Genomic DNA, 19,399 nt, shown 5'->3' with positions numbered 1-19,399 from the left:
GGGGGGGGGGGGGGAGAGAGCACCACAATCAGTTAGAGCAAAGCACCCAGAAACTGTCCATCCTGAGCCAAGCCGTGAATTCACAAGCAGCATGCAGAGAATAGGTAGAGCAGTGAATCCAACATAAACTAGGCTCGCTGCTCTTTAACAACATGCAGACTGAGACTAGAGGAAAAGAACTGGGAGATGTTTTTCATAACATTGTTAAAAAATACTTAAATACATTCATATCATATCCTCTGGGTTTATCACAATGTTTGGCATCATAAAATAAATCATTTCCCTCATGAAGACTTTAGGGAAACTACTCTGGTGAGTTTCACGTCTAAAGCTCACATCAGTGTCATCTTTTTAGTAGTGGAAGCACACCGTGGAGCCTCTCAATCATCTCTACTGCCTCTGACATACGTTACAGGATAGGAACTGCTGTTAGTACCTGTTGGTGTATAGGTCGGGGCCCTGGGGCAAACTAGAGGAGGAGAGGCAGACAGGACAGAGGTTAGAAGACAAAAAGCACCATCCATGCTTCACTTCTTCCACTTCTGCACTTTTTAAACGGCCCTTAAAGGGATAGTTCGGGTTGTATGAGATCCATAGTAGGTGTGTGACCTACAGTAGATGTTTTCACTGCTTTGCCGTCAAGATAGCCTTTTACCGGAGGGGAAGTGAAGCAGTTTTAACCATCTATGCTCTCTTCAAAACCACAAGATTCAGTTGACAAAAACAGTCATTTTACCTCGTAGAAAACTGAAGTTAGCGGTCTACCTCTACCTCCATCGGTTAGTTTGTTTGTGTGACTTTGGTGAGTTAAAGTGTAGTTCAGATTCACCAAAGTACACACAATAACACAAACAAGCTAACCGATCACGGCCTCGATAGAGCAGAAACCCCTGTGTCTGCCAGGTAAAATTTATATTTTTGTCAAAGGAGACTGGTGGCTCCTTAGAAGAGCACAGCTGGATATAACGGCTTTGGTTTACCCTCAGAAAGAGATCTCTGACAGCACAGTAAAAATATTCAAACTATTGACCCTAAAACTGATTATTTGAAGGTGGCTAAAATGCTGCCTTCGTCCAAAGCAGTAGATTGTATGTTTCTCCAAACTCCATCTACTGTCGGTAAAACACAGACTGTGGATGAATACGTCATACAACCTCACAGCCAAACGATCCCTTTTAAGGCGAATATATAAACTTCTGTTCAAACAGTGGAAAGCTGCCATCCGACTGCTGAAGAGGAGTTTCAGCTTTCTAAAACTGACAGCCGTGCACACTTAAGCAACTGCTTTTCTCCATTAGTGTTCGATTGCTTTTACCTACTAATTTATTTACAATATAGCGATGTTATTTTAAGAAATGTTAAAACGCACACAAAAACAATCACATAGTTAACATGACAGTAGACTCCAAGGGAAATGATAAATAAATATAAATAACAAACTGCTTCCCCTTCCTCCAGTCAGTCAGGGGCGTAAAGGAATAGAGTAGTTTAAATGGGGTAGAGAAGGTCAGTGTGAGCACGGTGCACACTAAGCAGCCGTACTGTGTGAGGTAGAGCACCAAGGACAGGCTGACACCGACGGTTAACAATGGTGCACAACTGGTGAGCGTAAAGCCAACAGACATGTAGGCAGTCTAAGTAATGCACAGATGGATTCAGGAGACTGTACACTGTGTTTCTACAATACGGGAAAGAGAGGACGCACATCTTCCCAACGTTTGACAAAACAAATGATCCATTTATAACCTTCGCCAGAAAAGCCTGCAGCTCCGTATTCTGCTTTAATATCTGAACTTAACTTGTTCTGAAATGGAGCAAAAATCCACCCGTGTGGGCCTGTGGGTCGGGCCTACCTGTCGAGGCTGCGGTGCCGGGTTCATTTGTGGAGGCGGTGGGGTGGCAAACACAACAGAAGGGGGCTGCCCGGGGGGGAATGAGGGCTGCAAGAGACAGGAAGTGATGTCAACAGCAGTAAAAAAAAGCATGCCGACAAGAGGAGTAGAGAGTGAGAAGGCAGGGATGAGGTACATTGTCTTAACAGCACCTTTTTCTTTGTCTTAAAAGAGTCAATACAGGATGTTTAAGTGGCAAGATGGAAAGATTCTGTTAAGTCACTATCTCTGAATGAGGTGTAACAATGGTGATAGAGCCTATGGCTCGCTCTAAAGACTTCTAATACAGTATTTGAGATCCTGGATGTCTGGCGACATTTACAAGACAAGGCTGTGTGCAAACCAAACTGCTGCAGCTTCACAATAAAAGCTTTTAACTCGTAGTCAAAGGAAACACAAGTTGACTTTTATCATGAAGTAGTTTGTCTGTGAGCTTGACGTTTGAAATATTGCAGCGAGACGGAGCGGCAGTGATCTGCTAGATGAAGAGCTCCACACCTCCTTACAAGAAGCCTATCATTGCCAGACTCCGTTATTAAAACAACAACAGTTTGTTATTGCTCACCTGTGACAGGCCGGGGGAGGGGGCAGGGTGGGGGTTGGAGGGGGGTCCTGTTAGAGGCTGTGGTGCTTTATTCATTTCATGGAGTTCTGCATGGGGAGGCGGATGTGGACCTGTGTACAAATCTGACGGAGGAGAGAACGGATCTTTATTATAAATTAAGAAAAGCTGCAATTAAGGTGAATCGTCACATTTAATACCACAGTAGTGATGCTGAAAGGAAGGAGTGGAACGTGGCGTACTTACATTAATGAATCCTTGTGAAGGTCCTTAGTGTGGTTACACTGAGGAACGTAGTTTCCTAAGAGACAGACAGAAAGAGAAGCCTTGTTAGCATGTACTGGCTAATACTATACAGCATCTATAACAACCTAATTTAATAAAAGTCACCATGAACCAAAAAGATGGAGGATTAAAAAGCATGTATTCTTGAAACAAACTGCCAAAATTACACCATTAATCGTAGCCAGCCGCTGGAAAAAACGGACTATAGTTAGATTTCAAGTTTCCGACGGTTCTTGAACACATCACGAGCAATGAGACCTCCATTGATAAAACAGCAGCCAGACCGAAGCTGAAAATTGTGATATTTCATCAAACACATTCTACACGTCTCACTTTAAATTTTGTCCCAAATAATCCGTTTACACTAAATAGATTTTGTAAAAACATTAAATTCTGAGCTTCTGGAGTGAAAAAACGAGGCCACAGAGGGTGAAATATAACGGCAGCTAAACCACCTAATGTTCAGAGGGTTAACGGCTGGTACAACCTCGAGAAGACAGATAGTCGATGAGATTGAAATGTCGCAGTTCAATCCGTCAAAATCATTACAGTGTGAAACGGTCCAAACGTTTAGGTTTTTCATAACTGGAGCATTACAAACAGTGAGACTTGTTCAGTCCATTTGTACAAGATTAATCCAGGTCGGTGTTAATAACGAGCCCCATGTTCCTACAGCAGGTGGGTCAGTTACACCTGCAGCTCACATTACATCAGCCCTCAGAGGGTCTAGTTCACCCGATGACTTAGTTTTCCAACACACAAGCTTCCAATCCTGATTTTTCATCGTTAACGTAATATAATTAAAACATCTAGAGGTATTTGTTGGTAGTTCTTTGGACCAAAACGCTGCAAAATTAACTACGGTTGAGAGAAAAACAAATAACCGATAATCAGATGGGGTTTTTTTTTGCCCCTTCAGAGAACACTTGACATTACCTCCACTCGCTAACGTTTTGTGCTTATAGCTCAGCAAAAAGTGTGCATTAAACACAAGCACCCGGAGGCCAAAGTGAACCGAGTTTTGTTTACCAGCTGGAAAAAGAACCGTCTCAGCATCAAAACTAACTGTTGGATATCTGGTGGAGGAAGTCGAGTGTTTAACTTTGTGGTAAAGAGACATCGAGTTAAGGGAACTGAAAAATACACCAAAAAAGGAAATATAAAATAAAATAAAGGAAAATAAAGTCAAAAATATGCATTTATGTCAGAATGTCGCCCACTTAAATGATCTTCAGCACTGCATAAATCAAAGCTTTCTCATTTAATCCAGTTACAATCATGTCCAAAACCTTAAAACGGTTCCATGACATATAACGTCCCGTTAAAATGCGTCAGGCCTGCATTATCCAGCACCATTTTGGTACTACAGTCGTACAAAATACTCCTTGTCCCTACTGCGAACACAGAATATCAGTGTTTTATAATTCAGGAGTTGTGTTCTCAAAGTTAGGGTATAGTAATTGTATCAGTACTAATCTGTGCTCTTTCATTTAAGAGTTTAAAATCTGAGTGAAACTGATTTACCTCAATAAGTAAAGTTACATGAGGCTGAAACTACACACGAGTTACCCAAAGAGGAGACGTTCATACACCAAGATTATATTCTAGGTTTGTAGCAGGTTTATAAACTGTTATACGTTTATAATAGCAGTGAATAAGTAACCGTTTATTGGTGTGTCCAACCGATATACAGTTAATTTAATCAGGACACAACTTGCAATAATACAATTCTAATGTATTAGATCAACTCAAGGAACAAACCCTCTGAGCTGCAGTGTTTGTCAGAATGACTAGAACTAGGAAGACAGTGTCACCCCACTGACCCACGGATCACTTCATGACTCCAGTGTAGTCATCCTCCTTCCGTTATACGGTCCTTGTAATAGCGACACATTTGGTATTTATAGCGCAGACCAACATTATCTCTCTCCCACACACACACACACGCAGCAGTGTAAAAAGCCTGAGTCATGATGAGTCTGGGTGATTTTTCTTTCCTCACGAGGAGGAAATCACGCTGTAACCATGAACACACAAAGACTACGGAAAATACTGTCCCACCAACCGGGACGCTAAATCGACCCAGGGCCTGTAAGAGTGCACCTACGTCTCCGAACTCCTCCTCCGTTTCACGATCTCAACCACACACCTGTGAAGTGTCTTGCACAGCTGCGACACCATCACGGTGAAAGCATCCGTCCACAGAGAGAGACACACCTGGCTATGTACTAAAAAATACCCTCTGTGGAAGTTCCCGCTGCAGCAGGTGTCTCCAGGACAACATTTTTGCCTCGATGACTCACACACACAGACTCAAAAAGGTGAAAACAAATACCAGCTGTCACTGTGGCGGCTGGTAAAAGATAATGGATTCTAACTCATACAGCCAGATGAAAATCCCAGGCTATTTGTATTCTCTGCATACATCGTGTTATATGCTGTGGGATGCTTTACCCTGGAGTAGTGAGACGTGGCTGGCTTCTTAATTAAACAACTACTGGGCCAGTGACGCCCAGCGTCAACACCGCACTCATTACTGTAGTCTGCAGAATTAACGAAAATTAGACATCAGTACAAACCCTGGGAACAGTTTGAAGCGCTACATAGTGTAACTAGTAAAAAGCCAGAGAGCCCACTTTTTCTTTTTGCAAGAATCTGTATTTTAGGAGAGTTGTGCGAGCTAGGCACACACAACCTTACACACACCCCCCCCAATTCACACACAGTTTAGTCATCTGAGCTGGTCTGAGATCCAGCTACCAGCTCCACTGCTAGTGAAACATGTGGCTTCAACTGTTGCGTAACCCTGCATGCACTCCCGCTGAGTGCATGCAGGAATATTTGCAAAAGAAGTTGGTGGTCACGTCACCTACAGAGGGTGAATACATATGGATGTATTTTAAGAACTGGATACCCCCAAGATGGCTCCTATTCAGTCCAATGAGAGTTAGTTGCATGTAGGAAAAACAGGTTTCAAGCTTCCGGGTTTACTTCAAACGTATGAGAATCAAATTAATATGCGCAGTGGGGTTTCTCCCACTGGCCCCACCCACGAGTTCCTGATGGACTCATAGACACGACATTTTAATGACAAAGATTTTTAAATACTTTTACTTGGTTCAAGGAAGTATAAAACCTCCATGGAGCAAAAATTCATACCAGACCTTGTTTGCAGGTCGAGTCCTGTCAATAGTTTTACAGACGTCTCTTTTACCATGTTGGGGAAAATGCTTTTTGCGGGGGGATTTTTCACTGCAATACCACAAGGGACAACCAGGTAATAGAAGAGAGGCTAAGTGGTAGCGCCGTATCCGGTTCTTGTTATTCAACTGTTGCAGTTCTGGACGAACTTCCTCCTCCTCCTCCTCCTCCTCTTCAGCCCCAGTTCTGACTGGGCCAAACCTAGCCTTCCTCTAGCCCCAGTCTCCACACAAAATCTAGACCTCCTCTCAGCTTATCTTGAGACCAAACTAAGCCTTCCTTTAGCCCCAGTCTTAATGGCAAATCTGGTCCTCCTCTATCCCCAACTATACCCCCAACCAAAGCCTAATCTAGCTCACGTTCCAGAAGAAATTCAACTGCTTACTGAGCATGGACTTTTTCCCCAAACACCATCTACGCTGAGAATTAAGCAACATTTACTGTCTGGGGAAGTCAGTTAAAAAAAAACAAAAAAAAAAAAAACATGAGTCACTGGCTTTATCTACATGGTCTGCTGCAGATGTCACGATACTTTGCAAATGCCATAATACACATAGCACATGGATACTTATAAGGACTACTTATAATGCACATTCACACACCGATTCCTCAGCTTTTGCTAAAATCTCAATGTGACTTGTGTTAACTCCTCTGTTATATGCAGTTTACTGGCCTGCAGGCTCTGAATTTTAAATCTCAACCACAATCCGAGATAGTCCCGACGACATAATCACAGTCCTTTTGTTCATAGACTACAGAGACACAGAAGACATCTGTGAAGACACCACTGTTTTCACATTATCAACCATTAAGTGTAAGTGACGAGCACTCATCAGGAAACGTGGATGTTTAGCGCCACACAACTACATAATATTCTCCTGAGCTGATGAATGGTTCTCAAAGATTATTGTTTGCAGGGTTAGGTAAAAACCAACAACATCATCATCATCAGCCTAGACTAGCATAGCAAACTGCATCCATTTTGGACCCACACTCTCAAGCTAAGGTCACATGTCTGCAGCCCTTAACGTCACCCTGCTGTAGAAAACCAGCTTTAAACATGAACAAACCAGCAATATATCATAGAATGTCAACGCTCATACCCATTGATAAAACGTTAGTGTGTCTGATCAAACTGTGGGACACATTTGCAATGGCACAGGGGCGTGTCTGCTGTGTCCACACACACACACACACACACACACACACACACACACACACGACATATCAGCATTGGATTGTATTAAACACACATATATCAAGCGCTCGGTCACACCAAACACATACCGACACGGTTTGCGAAGACGTGCTGGTGCTGCTGTGTGTTGTGCAGTTAGCCATGTTGCTAACTTTCCTATAGGCCCAATCTGGATTCCACCACGTGGTTTCTCCTCCTATTGGCGCGACGACTACCCGGCTTCATGCCAGCCACGCCTCAGCCGATACATGTCTAATGACAACCACCCTACTGTGCTTATTATACACCATACTACACAAATGGCGTTGAGGGAAGACAGTAACGACAAGAGGTCGAATCGTGAATCAATCAATGGGAATGTTGACCTAAATTAAGCTAAAGTTACCGGTTATTAGCTCGTGCATTCGTGTGCAATAGCTCAAAATGCTACTCACATGCACAGTACCTATGCTTCATAGCTTCACCTAGCTAGGTGATACACACACAGCAGCAGTGCTGTCAACTGTGTCGTGACAATGAGTAACCCAACGTTACCGTAAACGAGCCAGAATGAGTCAGAATTTCGCAGCCCAACACCTCGCCCAGTTTAAACAGCAACACCACCCACCTGGGCAGCTCTACGTTTAAATGATGCATGAGCAACATAGGTAAATCACACATTTATCAAGGTTTTAAAATCATAATTCCTTCATGCATGCTAGATTCATCTGACAATATGATATACTATCACATAATGTGTTGACTGTCTGGCTCATTAAACAGAGGAAAACCTTGCTTCTGCACCAACTGGCAGACTGGATCACAACCAGATCTTTTAACCACCGTTAATACTTTACCGCCTAACATAAACGATTTCAAACCACAATGGCATGTTTGAAGATATCAATAAATCCGGAATCATATTTGCAATCAACAACTGTCAACATGCATGTTTTTTATTTTACAACCAGACGAGCAAATACACAAACTCCATCACCTTCTGCTGAGAGGTGCACAAACACAGCTTCGACATAACTAGCATGCTTTAACCTACTGCTATCTATAGCCTACCGTGGGAGATAGCTAGCAAGCGGTTATTGGGTTAGTTTGTCCAGCTAGCATTAAACAAATCACGTAAACCGAAGAAAACAACAACATTGTGACGCGACAGTCAACGTGTCAACCATCAAATAAAATAAATCACACACAATATGTGTATATTTCTAAACTTGGGTGTCTATCGTAGCGTGTTAGCTTGCTAGCCGGAGCTAGCTAAAGTGAAGAAAGAACACCCACGTCGCGTTAGCATGGAATGCTAGCTAGCCATGCTAGCCAGCTAATCCCTGAAAACAGAGCAAGGAACAGCAGAAAACCAGCGAAGAAGAAATATCTTAGATATATCTCTTGACTAAAAAGCCCAAATATAGACACGACTGTCCTTCCAGAGTCTCTCTCAAACAGCGACTTGACATATATGTGATATTTTTGAGCATCTTAATGAAGAATTTGGCTCAGGACCGTGGCGTTACCTTTCTCTCCTTGAGTCCGCAGAGCCGGACGGACGGAGAATCTTCTCGGAAGCCGGTAGCTAGGTACTTCCGGTGAAAAATCCCATCACGTGAAATTTTCCGTGTAAATTCGGGCTGTAAATACTGTATTTTTCGCATCTTAAAATGGGGTTTATCTTTATCGTGTTTTAATATTTTAATGTTATCATAAATACATTTAAAATGTATTTTTTTTAAAGCCAAGTTCGCATTTTTTCATACAGATAAAAATAAGGAATATTTAATTGTACTTTAGTTTGAATTAGCCCCCATCTATACCTTAATGCATCTTGTATTAAAATTAATTAAAATTATATATATAATATTATATATAAATATATTATATACAATAAAGTACATTAAAATAAATGGTCAGAAGATAAATCTGGCCTCAGGCTAAAACTTTATTTAAAAAAATATTTAAAAAATAATTAAGTCTTTCAGGGTAAACTGAATATTTATTTATTTATAGTTAATATATTTTTCGTATTTCAGCATAGGGGTTATCTGTATTGTGTTTGCGTGTGAACGACAAGCTTTTAATATTTTAATGTTACTATAACGACATTTAAAATTAATTTTTTTAAAGCCTATTTTGCATTTTTTCCTACAGATAAAAATAAGGAATGTTTTATTGTACCTTAGTTTATCTTAGCCCCCCATCTATACCTTAATGCATCTTGTATTAGAATAATTGTTAAATTATATATATATATAAATATATATTATATGTATAATTATAATAAAGAACCTACATTTTTAAAATTGTCAGAAGATAAATCTGGCCTCAGGCTAAAAACCTATTTAAAATTTAAAAGAATTAAGTCTCTCAGGGTAAACTGAACTCAGTGACATGATAGACCAAGGATACACGGTGTAATTTATATTGTAAACCTGAAAGCAGGCTCATCCAGAGACTAAAAGTGCTCCATAGAAGTTTATAAATGAAACAAATGTTTATTTAAAAAAACACAAAGAATAATTGCAGTGTTGCTTGAGTACTTCAACTGGAAGTTAGTAGTTACTATTTATTACTTATGTTTATAAACATTTTATTAACTTATTTCAGCCAATAGATATGCAGCAGACAAGGTAAACAAATGTCACACATTGCTTTTCTCTATAAATATGTACTTGGGTGTTTTATTTATGTGCATGTAGAGAATATTTACATGTGTGTAGAAGACTTATTTCCCTCATGTCTAAACCGCTCCTCCTTATAGAGAACTTGCCGCCTGCTTATTTTGAGTGACAGCACTCGTGAGTTTGAGTAAATCATAATAAAAAATATTTTGCACCTAAATCAACACAACACACAGCAATCACATTTCCACCACGCGGGTCTGAGTTTTTATTTTTGATTCAACCTTTTACAGTACTGTAACAAAAATGAAAGAAAAAAAAAAATACAAATAAAAACAGAAGCAAAAAGGTGATGAGGATGAAAACATACTTTTGAATACTCATTACAAAAGATGACGTGGACTGAGCCGTTGTTATTCAGTTACTGAACCAGTGACCAGTCCGACAGCTGGTTCAGTGCATGTGGGAGAGGTGGATCAAAATTAGAGCAATGAGGAAACCATCTATGTAGAGTGGATACGGTCCCAGTTTTAGCCTCCCTGTGTCCTCCCAGTCCAATTAACCAGACCCCCCCAAACATGACTGCTGGAGCTGGGCTACAGACAGCAGAGAGAAGACACAGCGAGGAAGAAGGATAGGCCTGCCTCGCTCTTTTCAGCCATGCGGTACACTACTAAACATAACTGCCAAGAGCCATGGAGGGCTACCCTTCCACACACACACACGCACACAGAGGGCGAGGACAGTGAGAATGATTCAGTCTAGGTTTCATAGTTGGGGTTCTTGCGCAGGATAATAAAGCCCTCCAGGATGGGGGTGACGGGGAGGTACTCCTCTGTGGCCAGCTCCGCCCTTTCTCCGTGGGCCAGCAACACCGGCGTGGTGTGGGTCTGGAAACCTGTGATGGCCTTTGGCTTGCCCGCCTGGCCGACGACATCCACGGCCTGTAAACAAAATCATACACACACACACACTCATGTTAAACAGACATTTCCACTTGAATTTTTGTTGCATTTTGTTGTCATTCCTCCACATTTATTCTGGATGAATGATGAAAAGAGACTTGATACCATTCTCGCATTTGTCTGTTAAATATGAAGCAGGAGAATGTTCTCCAATTGGCTCCAGCGACGTATTTAACGGTCAGACATGAGAGCGGCATCGATCCTCTCGTCTCATTCTCAGCAAGGAAGCAAATGTCCCCAAAATGTCAAACTAAGAAGTTTGGAAAGCAGAATTTCTACAAATATTCCGGTGGGACTAATGTTCCCGGGCTTCACCTGTCCGACTCTGACCGACACCGGCAGCGGTCGCAGCTCCTCGTCAAAGGTGACCAGCATACGAGGCTGCATGGCTGCTACCAGCCCGTAGAGAATGTAGTGAGACTTCCCCAGGATGACTGCAATGCACAGAGTGAACACAAGGGGGGGGGGAATGTTAAACACTGATGGAATACAACCTTTTGAATTATAAAAACACAAAGAGGACAACGTTAAGTGTGTGATGAGGCAGCAGGAGGAAATTGAACTAACTGTTCTTGACGTCGAGGAAGGAAACGAGCACGGTGAGCAGTCCGGCTACGGCCACCTGACTCATGAGCTGCCTGTCGCCGTGGTAGGGACAGAGTGTCAGTGTGCCTTTGCCCAGGTGAGTCAGACCCTGTGGAGGCACAAACGGCAACAGTCAAGAGCCACTCGCTACAAACATTTCCGAAAAGAGCACTCGTGTCCGGCACAGAGCGCCCTGTTCTTGTGTCTCCACCCACCTGAGCCAGTCGGACCATGAAGAGATTGTTGGGGTCTTTGGCGTGGTACTGGGCCAGCTGACGCAGCATGGCGGCCAGACGGGCGTTATTTGTGCCTGAGAAAATGGAAAAGATGAGGAGACTGTTGAATATGTTGAGGGAGTGAACACGAGAGGCACTGAGGAGAGGGAGCGGTGTGTGTCATCGAAAATTATAATTTATTTCAATCTTATTGTTTGTACTCAAAACATCTTGTTTGTCAACTTCTTTCTTTTGAATAAAGTTTTTAAATAACGGCTTACTCACAAAATAAAAAACTCCACCTCCACCTACAGGGTTTTAGTATTGTTGCAGCTGTGAACACACAGTTAATGTTGTTCTCTGTAACCCGACTTACCGCTGCCCACCATGCCCATGGCAAAGATGGAGTTGTGGGACACCTCTGGGTCAGCGTCGTGGGAGAACTTGCTGAGGGTGTCCAGGATGTTCAGACGAGGGTTGGACACGGAGATGAGGGCTAGGGCGAGGGGCACCGCTCGCCTCAGGGTGGGCTCACCGTACCGCAGCTGAGGAACGGGAACACAGAGGGGGAGTAAGAAGAGTTTAAGACCAAGAGAGGAACAAAAACATTTGGGTCTATTTGGATTCCCTTCTTCACACTCACTAAAGTACAGATGACGTAATGTGGATCAAAAGAATGGGGGGGGAAAGGGACACGGCCAAGTCAAGACAGCCAGACAATAAGGTCTCTTTTTTTTTTAAACAGACTCAGAGAACAGAGAGATCAAAAGAATATGAAATGAAAGGTGGTGAGATGGCGGAATAATAACTTATTCAGTACAGGGGTCCAAACTTGTCACCTTTCGGCAAAAAATTGGCATTTTGAATCCAAAATAGGTCCTTTGTGTGATTTGTGAGAGAGAGGTCTGTGTGGTGCCCCTGTTGGCCTTCTAGTACAGGAAGTACCCTGAGCAAGAAGTACCCCGAGCAAGAAGTACCCCAAACTCTTGCCCCCCCCCCCACTTCATTATGTTTGTAACAGTAAGATTACATAAATTATAATATGCTGGTTTTTACTTTATCCTCATGCTGAAATCAACTTTAAATGCACATCTTAAAGCAGATATTATTTATTAAACTCTCGGGGGGGGGGGGGGGCATGCCACCTGAACCCTCTCAGGCGTTCACATCTTTGTGACCTCTTCCTGCAGCCCTGCAGTAAAGGTTAAAGAACACACCAGAATAGAAAGCTGACAGTGAGCAGTGCTACTGACCAGATGTCCAAATGTCCGCAGTGCCATCTCTGAACCGATCTCCTCCCCCATGGCAATCAGGGCAATACCAAGAACAGCAACACCCTGAGAGGGAAAACATGAAAGCATCCATAACGTAGCTGATAAAAGGAACGACTAAATGGAGAAGAAACACTGATGTTTGAGGTAATCCTGGTACCTGGTGGGAGCCCATGTCAGCAGCAGTCTCCTTCTTATCTTTGTCCTTCTTATCCTTCTTGTCCTTCTCCTCCTCTTTTTCCTTCTCCTTGGCTTCGTAGTGTTCGCTGCAGATGTGGAGAAGCTGCTGCACCTTCAGCACATTACCAGAACCTGAGATGGAGATGGAAAATGATTATACAGAAGTGAAGAACTGCAGAGATTGAGCGATGGATATCTGCACGTGTACAAACAACAGTAGGATGAGACTGACCTGCATATGCACAGATGTCCACTAGTGTGTTGGCAAAGCTGCGGAAAGGCTCGGGCACAACCTGCAGAGCTGCTAAAGTCGTCTCAATGGCCTCTCCTTTACCTACGAAACGAGAACACAAACAGAAGAGTTACAGCAGCTATGATACAAGGGAAGGGAAGATACAGAGATAACAGTAAGCTAGCTCCCATGAACTTCACTACATTTTAACTGGCTGTCTCTTCGTCTTTATTACTGGAGCAGGTATGACACATGACAGACTACACGCGTCAACATCGCAGAAGGAAGTGCAGGGATAGTCAAAGTTGATAATGTTTCCCTGACGTCTGTCAGTGTCTCTGTCTGTGTGTGTGTGTCTCTCTCTGTCTCTCTGTCACATGTTGCTTAGTTTTGTTCTTCTCTCTCTATGTATTACAGTAGTTCGTCCTTTGCGTACCCAGGTGGTTGAGTCCCAGGCCTAAAGGCAGCCAGCGGGCGTACGTGTCCTTCAGCTCCACCTCGCTCTTCTCCATGATGGTCTGGACGATGGTGGAGGTCACGTCGCCGTTACACGACCCGACCGCGATCATGCCGCACGCCAGCGCCGTCACTCCCACCACCTGAGGGATTCAACACAAACTAAACTGCTCAGAATATGTGTGTGTGTGTGTGTGGGGGAGAGCCTTTAACATAAAAAACAAAGACCCATCCATACCTCCATGCTGGATTTGGAGTCTCCCATGACGGGGAGCAGCAGAGACAGGACGTCTTCTCGGTTGGAGCCAGCGTAGGCCAGGCCCAGTCTGAAACCAGAGAGGACCAGGATCAGGACACGCAGACATAATGTTTAAGATCTCACTTCAATGATACCCGGAGAGATTCAAGTGTTAACAGCAGCACAAGAAACAACGTGTGGAACAGTTCACTGTCCCTTTAACAAGCCAGTTTACTATTACTTTACTGTATCCTAGACTTAACTTTCTACTTGTGCATATTGTCCTCACCCAAAGATGGCTCCTATCCTCATGGTGTTGCTGTTGTGGAGGACGTAGTCAGAGAGCAGAGCGAGGGCCGGGTCACACTCGTTCCTCACACCAGAGTTCACGATGCCACAGGCCAGGAGGGCCCCAGACTGAAGGGGAGCGAGCGAGACGACGCAGGTGTAAGAAAAACTTTTAGAGACACCTTGCGCTTTCATTGTTTCTGAGTCATAACCTTAAAGGACCGAGGGAAATGAAAAATACATCTTAACAGCACAAACAACCACGACAAACCCCGGTTCACAGCTGAACTCAGACAGCTACGGTTGCAAAAGGAACATTTTTCCTTTTGCAACCTCAGCTCTATGGGGCCTATGCTCCACAATGAAGACTGTCTATTCTGGAGAGAGACGTCAACAAGTCCGACCCCCCGCAAAGCAGCCGGTCCGGACTCGGTCTCCCCCTCCACCCTGAAGCACTGTGCCGATCAGCTGTCTCTGGTGTTCACAGACATCTTCAACACCTCCCTGGAGACATGTCAGGTACCAGCCTGCTTCAAAGCCTGCACCATCATCCCCGTCGCCAAAAAAAAACAAGGCTCACAGGACTTAACGACTACAGGCCCGTCGCCCTGACCTCTGTGGTCATGAAGTCTTTTCATAGCCTTGTCCTTGTCCAGAATCCTTGTTTGTGTAACGTACTTGGCAGTAAACAGTTCTGATTCTGACATCATTGTCTGAAAGTAACGTGAACTCTATGACAGAGACATTTACGATGTTTACCTTGATGTAGTCCTCAGAGGAATACAGATATTTGTCGATCTGGGTGAGACCGCCGTCCACGTCCCACAGCAGGATCATACCCAGCGAGGCCGCGGCGCTCAACATACCTGAGGACGATTAAATCGCCTTTAGTCACCCAACAATCAAATCAAAGTCATTTGACCGTGTCTTCTCTTACCGTGGTCCTTGTTCTTGTACAGCCACTTGTTGCCGTCGTCTGTGAGCAGCTTGTCCTGTCCGAAGGCCGCGTTGACGAAGCCGTTCACGAAGGAAGACGCCAAGTTCATGCGAGCCGAGTCCACCTGGGAGCCGCTGCCTCCGAACCCTGGTCACCCAAAAACCAACCAATGAGCAATCAGTACACACTACAGCTAACGTTATCTAACATGAGATAGGTAGACTGGATTTAGACGAATTTAAACGTCTCTAACGGAACACACACACAACCTGCAGACACGAGACTCACTGTTGTTCTCCAGGTGTGTTTTGTAGATGTCATCTGGGACTTTTGGTTCCATGATGTCCAACTGGGGAGGGAGACGAGTGTGTTGTTAATAACAGTCAAATGTGCCGAGTCATGTCCTTCTACGAACTATTATTCATCATCTGAACTGGTGGAGATACTGATCTCTCGAAACACAATCAATCCTCACTGAATATGTTTGGTTTTCTTGTCATTGTAAAATATCAGTTTCAGTTATTTAATACCCTGAGTGGAGCTACAGAGATCAGCATCAGGAGACAAAGCTCCCCTATTGGACATCTCATCACATATAGTGTCATCACAACACCCATGTCTGCTTTTCTATGTAGAAACTGGTTTGTTTGTGTAATTTGTCTCTTTAAAGTCTGATAAAACTGCCTCCAGAGAAATCGGGTTAATGTGACTCATTCAATGAGATGTATTGAATTACCAGAAAAAAAAATACGATATTGTGATAAATATAGTTCGAGATATAAAATAACCCAAATCATGATAGAAGATTTTGGCCATATGGCCCGGCCGTAGTTAGGATGCTGTAAAAGGAAAGATCTTTAAAATGAACATTGAATTTTTCCAGCTTATTTTCTAGCTGAAATGTATCCTGCTTGTTAAATGTGTTTTGAAAACATGGACAACTTAACAACAAGTTGAGTCTCCGATGTCTCCATTTTTCTCTCTAACTCAATACGTCATTGTTGTTTCCTCCTCCTCCTCCTCCTCACCTCTCTGGCCAGGGCCAAGAAGTTGCTGTTGAGCTGCACGTTGGACATGATCTCCGTCAGGTCCTCGTAGTCCTCTACGTCCTCATTGAGCTCCAGGAACATGCCATGGCGTCCCAGCATGTAGGCCATCTGCTTCTGGATTACTCTGAGAGGCGAAGAGGGGAGAATGTTTCTCATACAGCACTCACAATGACACAGCAAGGAAAGGCCAGAGCATGTATGAAAAATTGTTTTTTTAATCCTGCTTACATGTCTTTGCAGGATGTGAAGATGTTCTCCACCAGCTCCACGTCGTTGAGCATCAGGGCCAAGCGCAGGGCTTCTGGGTAACGGTTGAACTTCCTGAAGATGTTCAGGGAACTTCTCAGCAGCGCTGAGTTTTCGGGCTCGGGAACGTAACTCACACAGCTGGAGGAGCAATGCAGGAAGTTAGGTATATTTCAAAAAAGTCCTATTCTTTGAAATATATACAACATGGTAAAAAAAACAACTAAATAAACCTGAACATACCTAGTGAGGTAGAGGCAGACTTTGCTGTAGGCGTTTTCGTCTATGTAGTCCTCCAGCATCTCCAGCCTCTCGATCTCCATCAGCAGGTCGCATGCCTCGTGCTCGGCATTGTGGGCCATGTTGTAGGGCACGATCTCCTTCACCAGCTTCAGCAGCGTCTCCTGCTGCGTCTTGTCGCTCTCCTCCACCTCCTGCCACTCCTTGGCCACCTCGCCGGCCAGGTGCCTGGAACACAACACACACAAAGACAGAGACACAGAGACACAGAGACAGAGAGAGAGAGAGGTGTTCAAAAGTTCTGTTTCAAATATTTTTTTCTTTCTATATTCCAAACTGAAAGCGATCAACTATCTTTGTGGTTGGTAAAATTGGAACATGGTCATCATTGAAGATAGAGGACCAAAGAATTTGATAGCGAATCAACAGCACCCATTCTTCTACTGATCTGACAGTGAACCAAATCACACAAACATCAACAACTAAGGGATCTCTGCGTTTCCTCTCTTTACAATGCAGCTCCTCCAATAAACACGAGAGCGCTTCACGTGTGTTGTTGCTCGACGTCGTGTCTTCTTACCGGACGTATTCATGTCCCCAGGAGGCGAGCTCTTCCTGGGAGCCGAGCAGACGGTACTTCAGACACTCCCTCTCTCCGCTCATGGTCATGGCCAGCACCGACACCACGTCCCCACAGAAACGCTGCCAAATGCAAATAACATTAGAACGGAAATGGCAAAAACAAAAGAGTGCACATGCATGTATTTCATCATTTCCTGGCGTCAGCACAGTGGAGCCTCACCTTGTTCTCTCCAGGAGCCATGCCCTCGTAGATCTCTTTCAGCTTGCCATAGTGTGGGCGCAGGAATTTGAGGGGCTTGGGCACTGAGGTCATGGAGGTGGTCGAGGAGCGGATTAGTCTACGCAGTTCTTCCAACGCCGGGCGGTGCAGCTCTGTGTTCTTCTCCTGCAAATGTGTAGAAAAGTGAGGGTTTATTTTCTGCCTTGTAAGGGCATTTACACCACGACACACAAGATATGTTGTATAATAATAAAGTAATACTTACACCCAGTCTCTCCACCATCATCTCCAGGTCCTCTTGTAACTGCTTGTCTTCTTCTGACTGAGAGGTAGTGAAGAAAACAAAATCAGCTGTTATTAATGAAAGTTAAAAAATGGAATATAAAGAATAATGTACCGTTTAGGCAGCCTTTGATCTTGAAAATGTAGAGAGGTGACCATAGTTTTGATGACAATGATCATGTTTACCGCTAACTGACTTCTTGAAAATATGAATCAACACCTAACAAGTACCCAAAGAGACAAATAATGATGTAAACTTAACTTGGTGAATTAATAGATGCATTGTGCCAAGCATTGTTTGCCATTTGGCATCCACAGGTAGGATGACAAGTTAAGTTTAACCACTTAAATGACAATAATTTAAGTGAGAATGTCCAGCTGGTGCATTTAGAGCTGCTGTAAATAGCTTATAAATTAAATCTTATTCCCTTATAACACTTGATACCAGTTTACTCTGCTACCTTTGAGCCCACGAATGTGTATTTGTTTTTATGCATCATGATGGTGACATGCTAACCAATTACAAATGTTTAAATGTTACATGTGTTTGCACTAAATTCCACATGTACCATCTAATAACCGGAACAAAATAACCTGACACTTGGTAATTGATAAGACAACAAACTTTACAAGCTAATCTGACACTTCAGACCGTTGTAACAGTTAGAATAAGTGTTATTATAATGTATATTCGTGTGGAAGAGCTCATCTTAGCTGCTGTGTCATACAGCACGATGCCCAATGTTTATCATGACTATAGCAACTCAGGGAGCAAAGCTAACAGCGATGACAACCAGCAAGGTAACGTTAGCTTATAGGCTAGGCTAGGCTAACGTTAGCTAACTTAGACGAGTTTGATCCGTACGACTTTTTTAAGGACCACGGGAATTTTTAACAAATCAAAGACAGATTGGTTTACATGACACATTATTTTTTTTAAATTAATAACAGTTTGTCAGTGATGTATTCTGAAGTGACAATGACTTCGGCCTTCTCCAACCATGTTGTCAAAGCGGCAGTGACTAAGGCAAAAAATAACACCTCTGGCTCCGGTAACGTTAGCTAGTTAGCCCCCAAAATAACCCCCAAATTACCAATTCTTGCTCCTCTTTCTTCTCCTTATCCTTCCCTGAGGACTTTCCTTTTTCCTTTTCCTTCTCCTTCTCATCGGTCTTCTCGGGCTGCTTATTCTCTTTGTTTTTTGCCTCCTCCATAGTTGCGGCTCTATGAACTATCGGCTAGCAAACGGAACTGAGGATGACTGCTGTGCTTCTTCTTCTTCTTCTTCAGGGTGGAAAACGTTGTTGTCTTTTTCAATTTACCGCCCTCTGCTGGTGGTGGTGTGGAACTGTTTGTACGTGGGTAGTTCATGTCCTGCGCAAAACACGGGAACTTTGAGTGACACCTTCGCGGTTAAATATATTCTTTTAAATTGTTCAGTTTAACGTTAAAAATAGTTTAAAAAAACTCGGTTTTTGGAGTTGCTGATTACGCATCCACGTTTTGGGTGATATATTTTAGGCCATACGGTAATGTCACATAACAAATCATTCAACAAAAATAGTGTCGATCGATTCATTATAAAAAAATTAAATACATACTTACAGTATAATTCGTTTTTAAATTTAGAAAAACATAAATGGAGAAAATATCCTGTAAGTATCAC

The 19,399-nt window shown here is 43.2% G+C and overlaps 2 protein-coding genes across 10 annotated transcripts in view; both read right to left on the bottom strand.

Annotated features, from left to right (window-relative positions):
* The window catches only part of LOC116390757 (eukaryotic translation initiation factor 4 gamma 1), a 45,238-nt gene extending 36,522 nt beyond the window's left edge, over positions 1–8,716 (bottom strand). For 2 of the 9 annotated variants that reach the window (XM_031860754.1, XM_031860755.1), the window contains exons 1-2: positions 1,854–2,465; positions 437–469 (exon numbers count right to left, since the gene is read on the bottom strand). In XM_031860754.1, the coding sequence (XP_031716614.1) occupies positions 437–469; positions 1,854–2,030 (210 nt within the window). In that variant the 5' untranslated portion in view covers positions 2,031–2,465. The other 7 variants (XM_031860757.1, XM_031860758.1, XM_031860759.1 and 4 more) reach the window with 7 other exon arrangements.
* A 1,270-nt stretch (positions 8,717–9,986) lies between these two features.
* On the bottom strand, positions 9,987–19,002 carry psmd2 (proteasome 26S subunit ubiquitin receptor, non-ATPase 2). The gene is made up of 21 exons (XM_031861310.1): positions 18,828–19,002; positions 17,717–17,773; positions 17,452–17,616; positions 17,230–17,351; positions 16,653–16,877; positions 16,392–16,550; positions 16,143–16,287; positions 15,403–15,463; positions 15,115–15,261; positions 14,937–15,043; positions 14,179–14,306; positions 13,890–13,977; positions 13,632–13,794; positions 13,196–13,297; positions 12,944–13,095; positions 12,766–12,849; positions 11,889–12,057; positions 11,513–11,607; positions 11,280–11,406; positions 11,028–11,146; positions 9,987–10,691 (listed from the first exon to the last, which is right to left on the bottom strand). The coding sequence occupies exons 1-21, from the start codon at positions 18,945–18,947 to the stop codon at positions 10,509–10,511; spliced, it is 2,718 nt and encodes a 905-aa protein (XP_031717170.1). The 5' UTR covers positions 18,948–19,002; the 3' UTR covers positions 9,987–10,508.
* Between the last annotated feature and the right edge of the window lie 397 nt (positions 19,003–19,399).

The sequence above is a fragment of the Anarrhichthys ocellatus genome, unplaced genomic scaffold, assembly GCF_004355925.1.
Source record: "Anarrhichthys ocellatus isolate YVR2014 unplaced genomic scaffold, GSC_Weel_1.0 scaffold24, whole genome shotgun sequence".
NCBI lineage: Eukaryota > Metazoa > Chordata > Actinopteri > Perciformes > Anarhichadidae > Anarrhichthys > Anarrhichthys ocellatus.
This window is presented reverse-complemented; position numbering and strand designations above follow the sequence as displayed.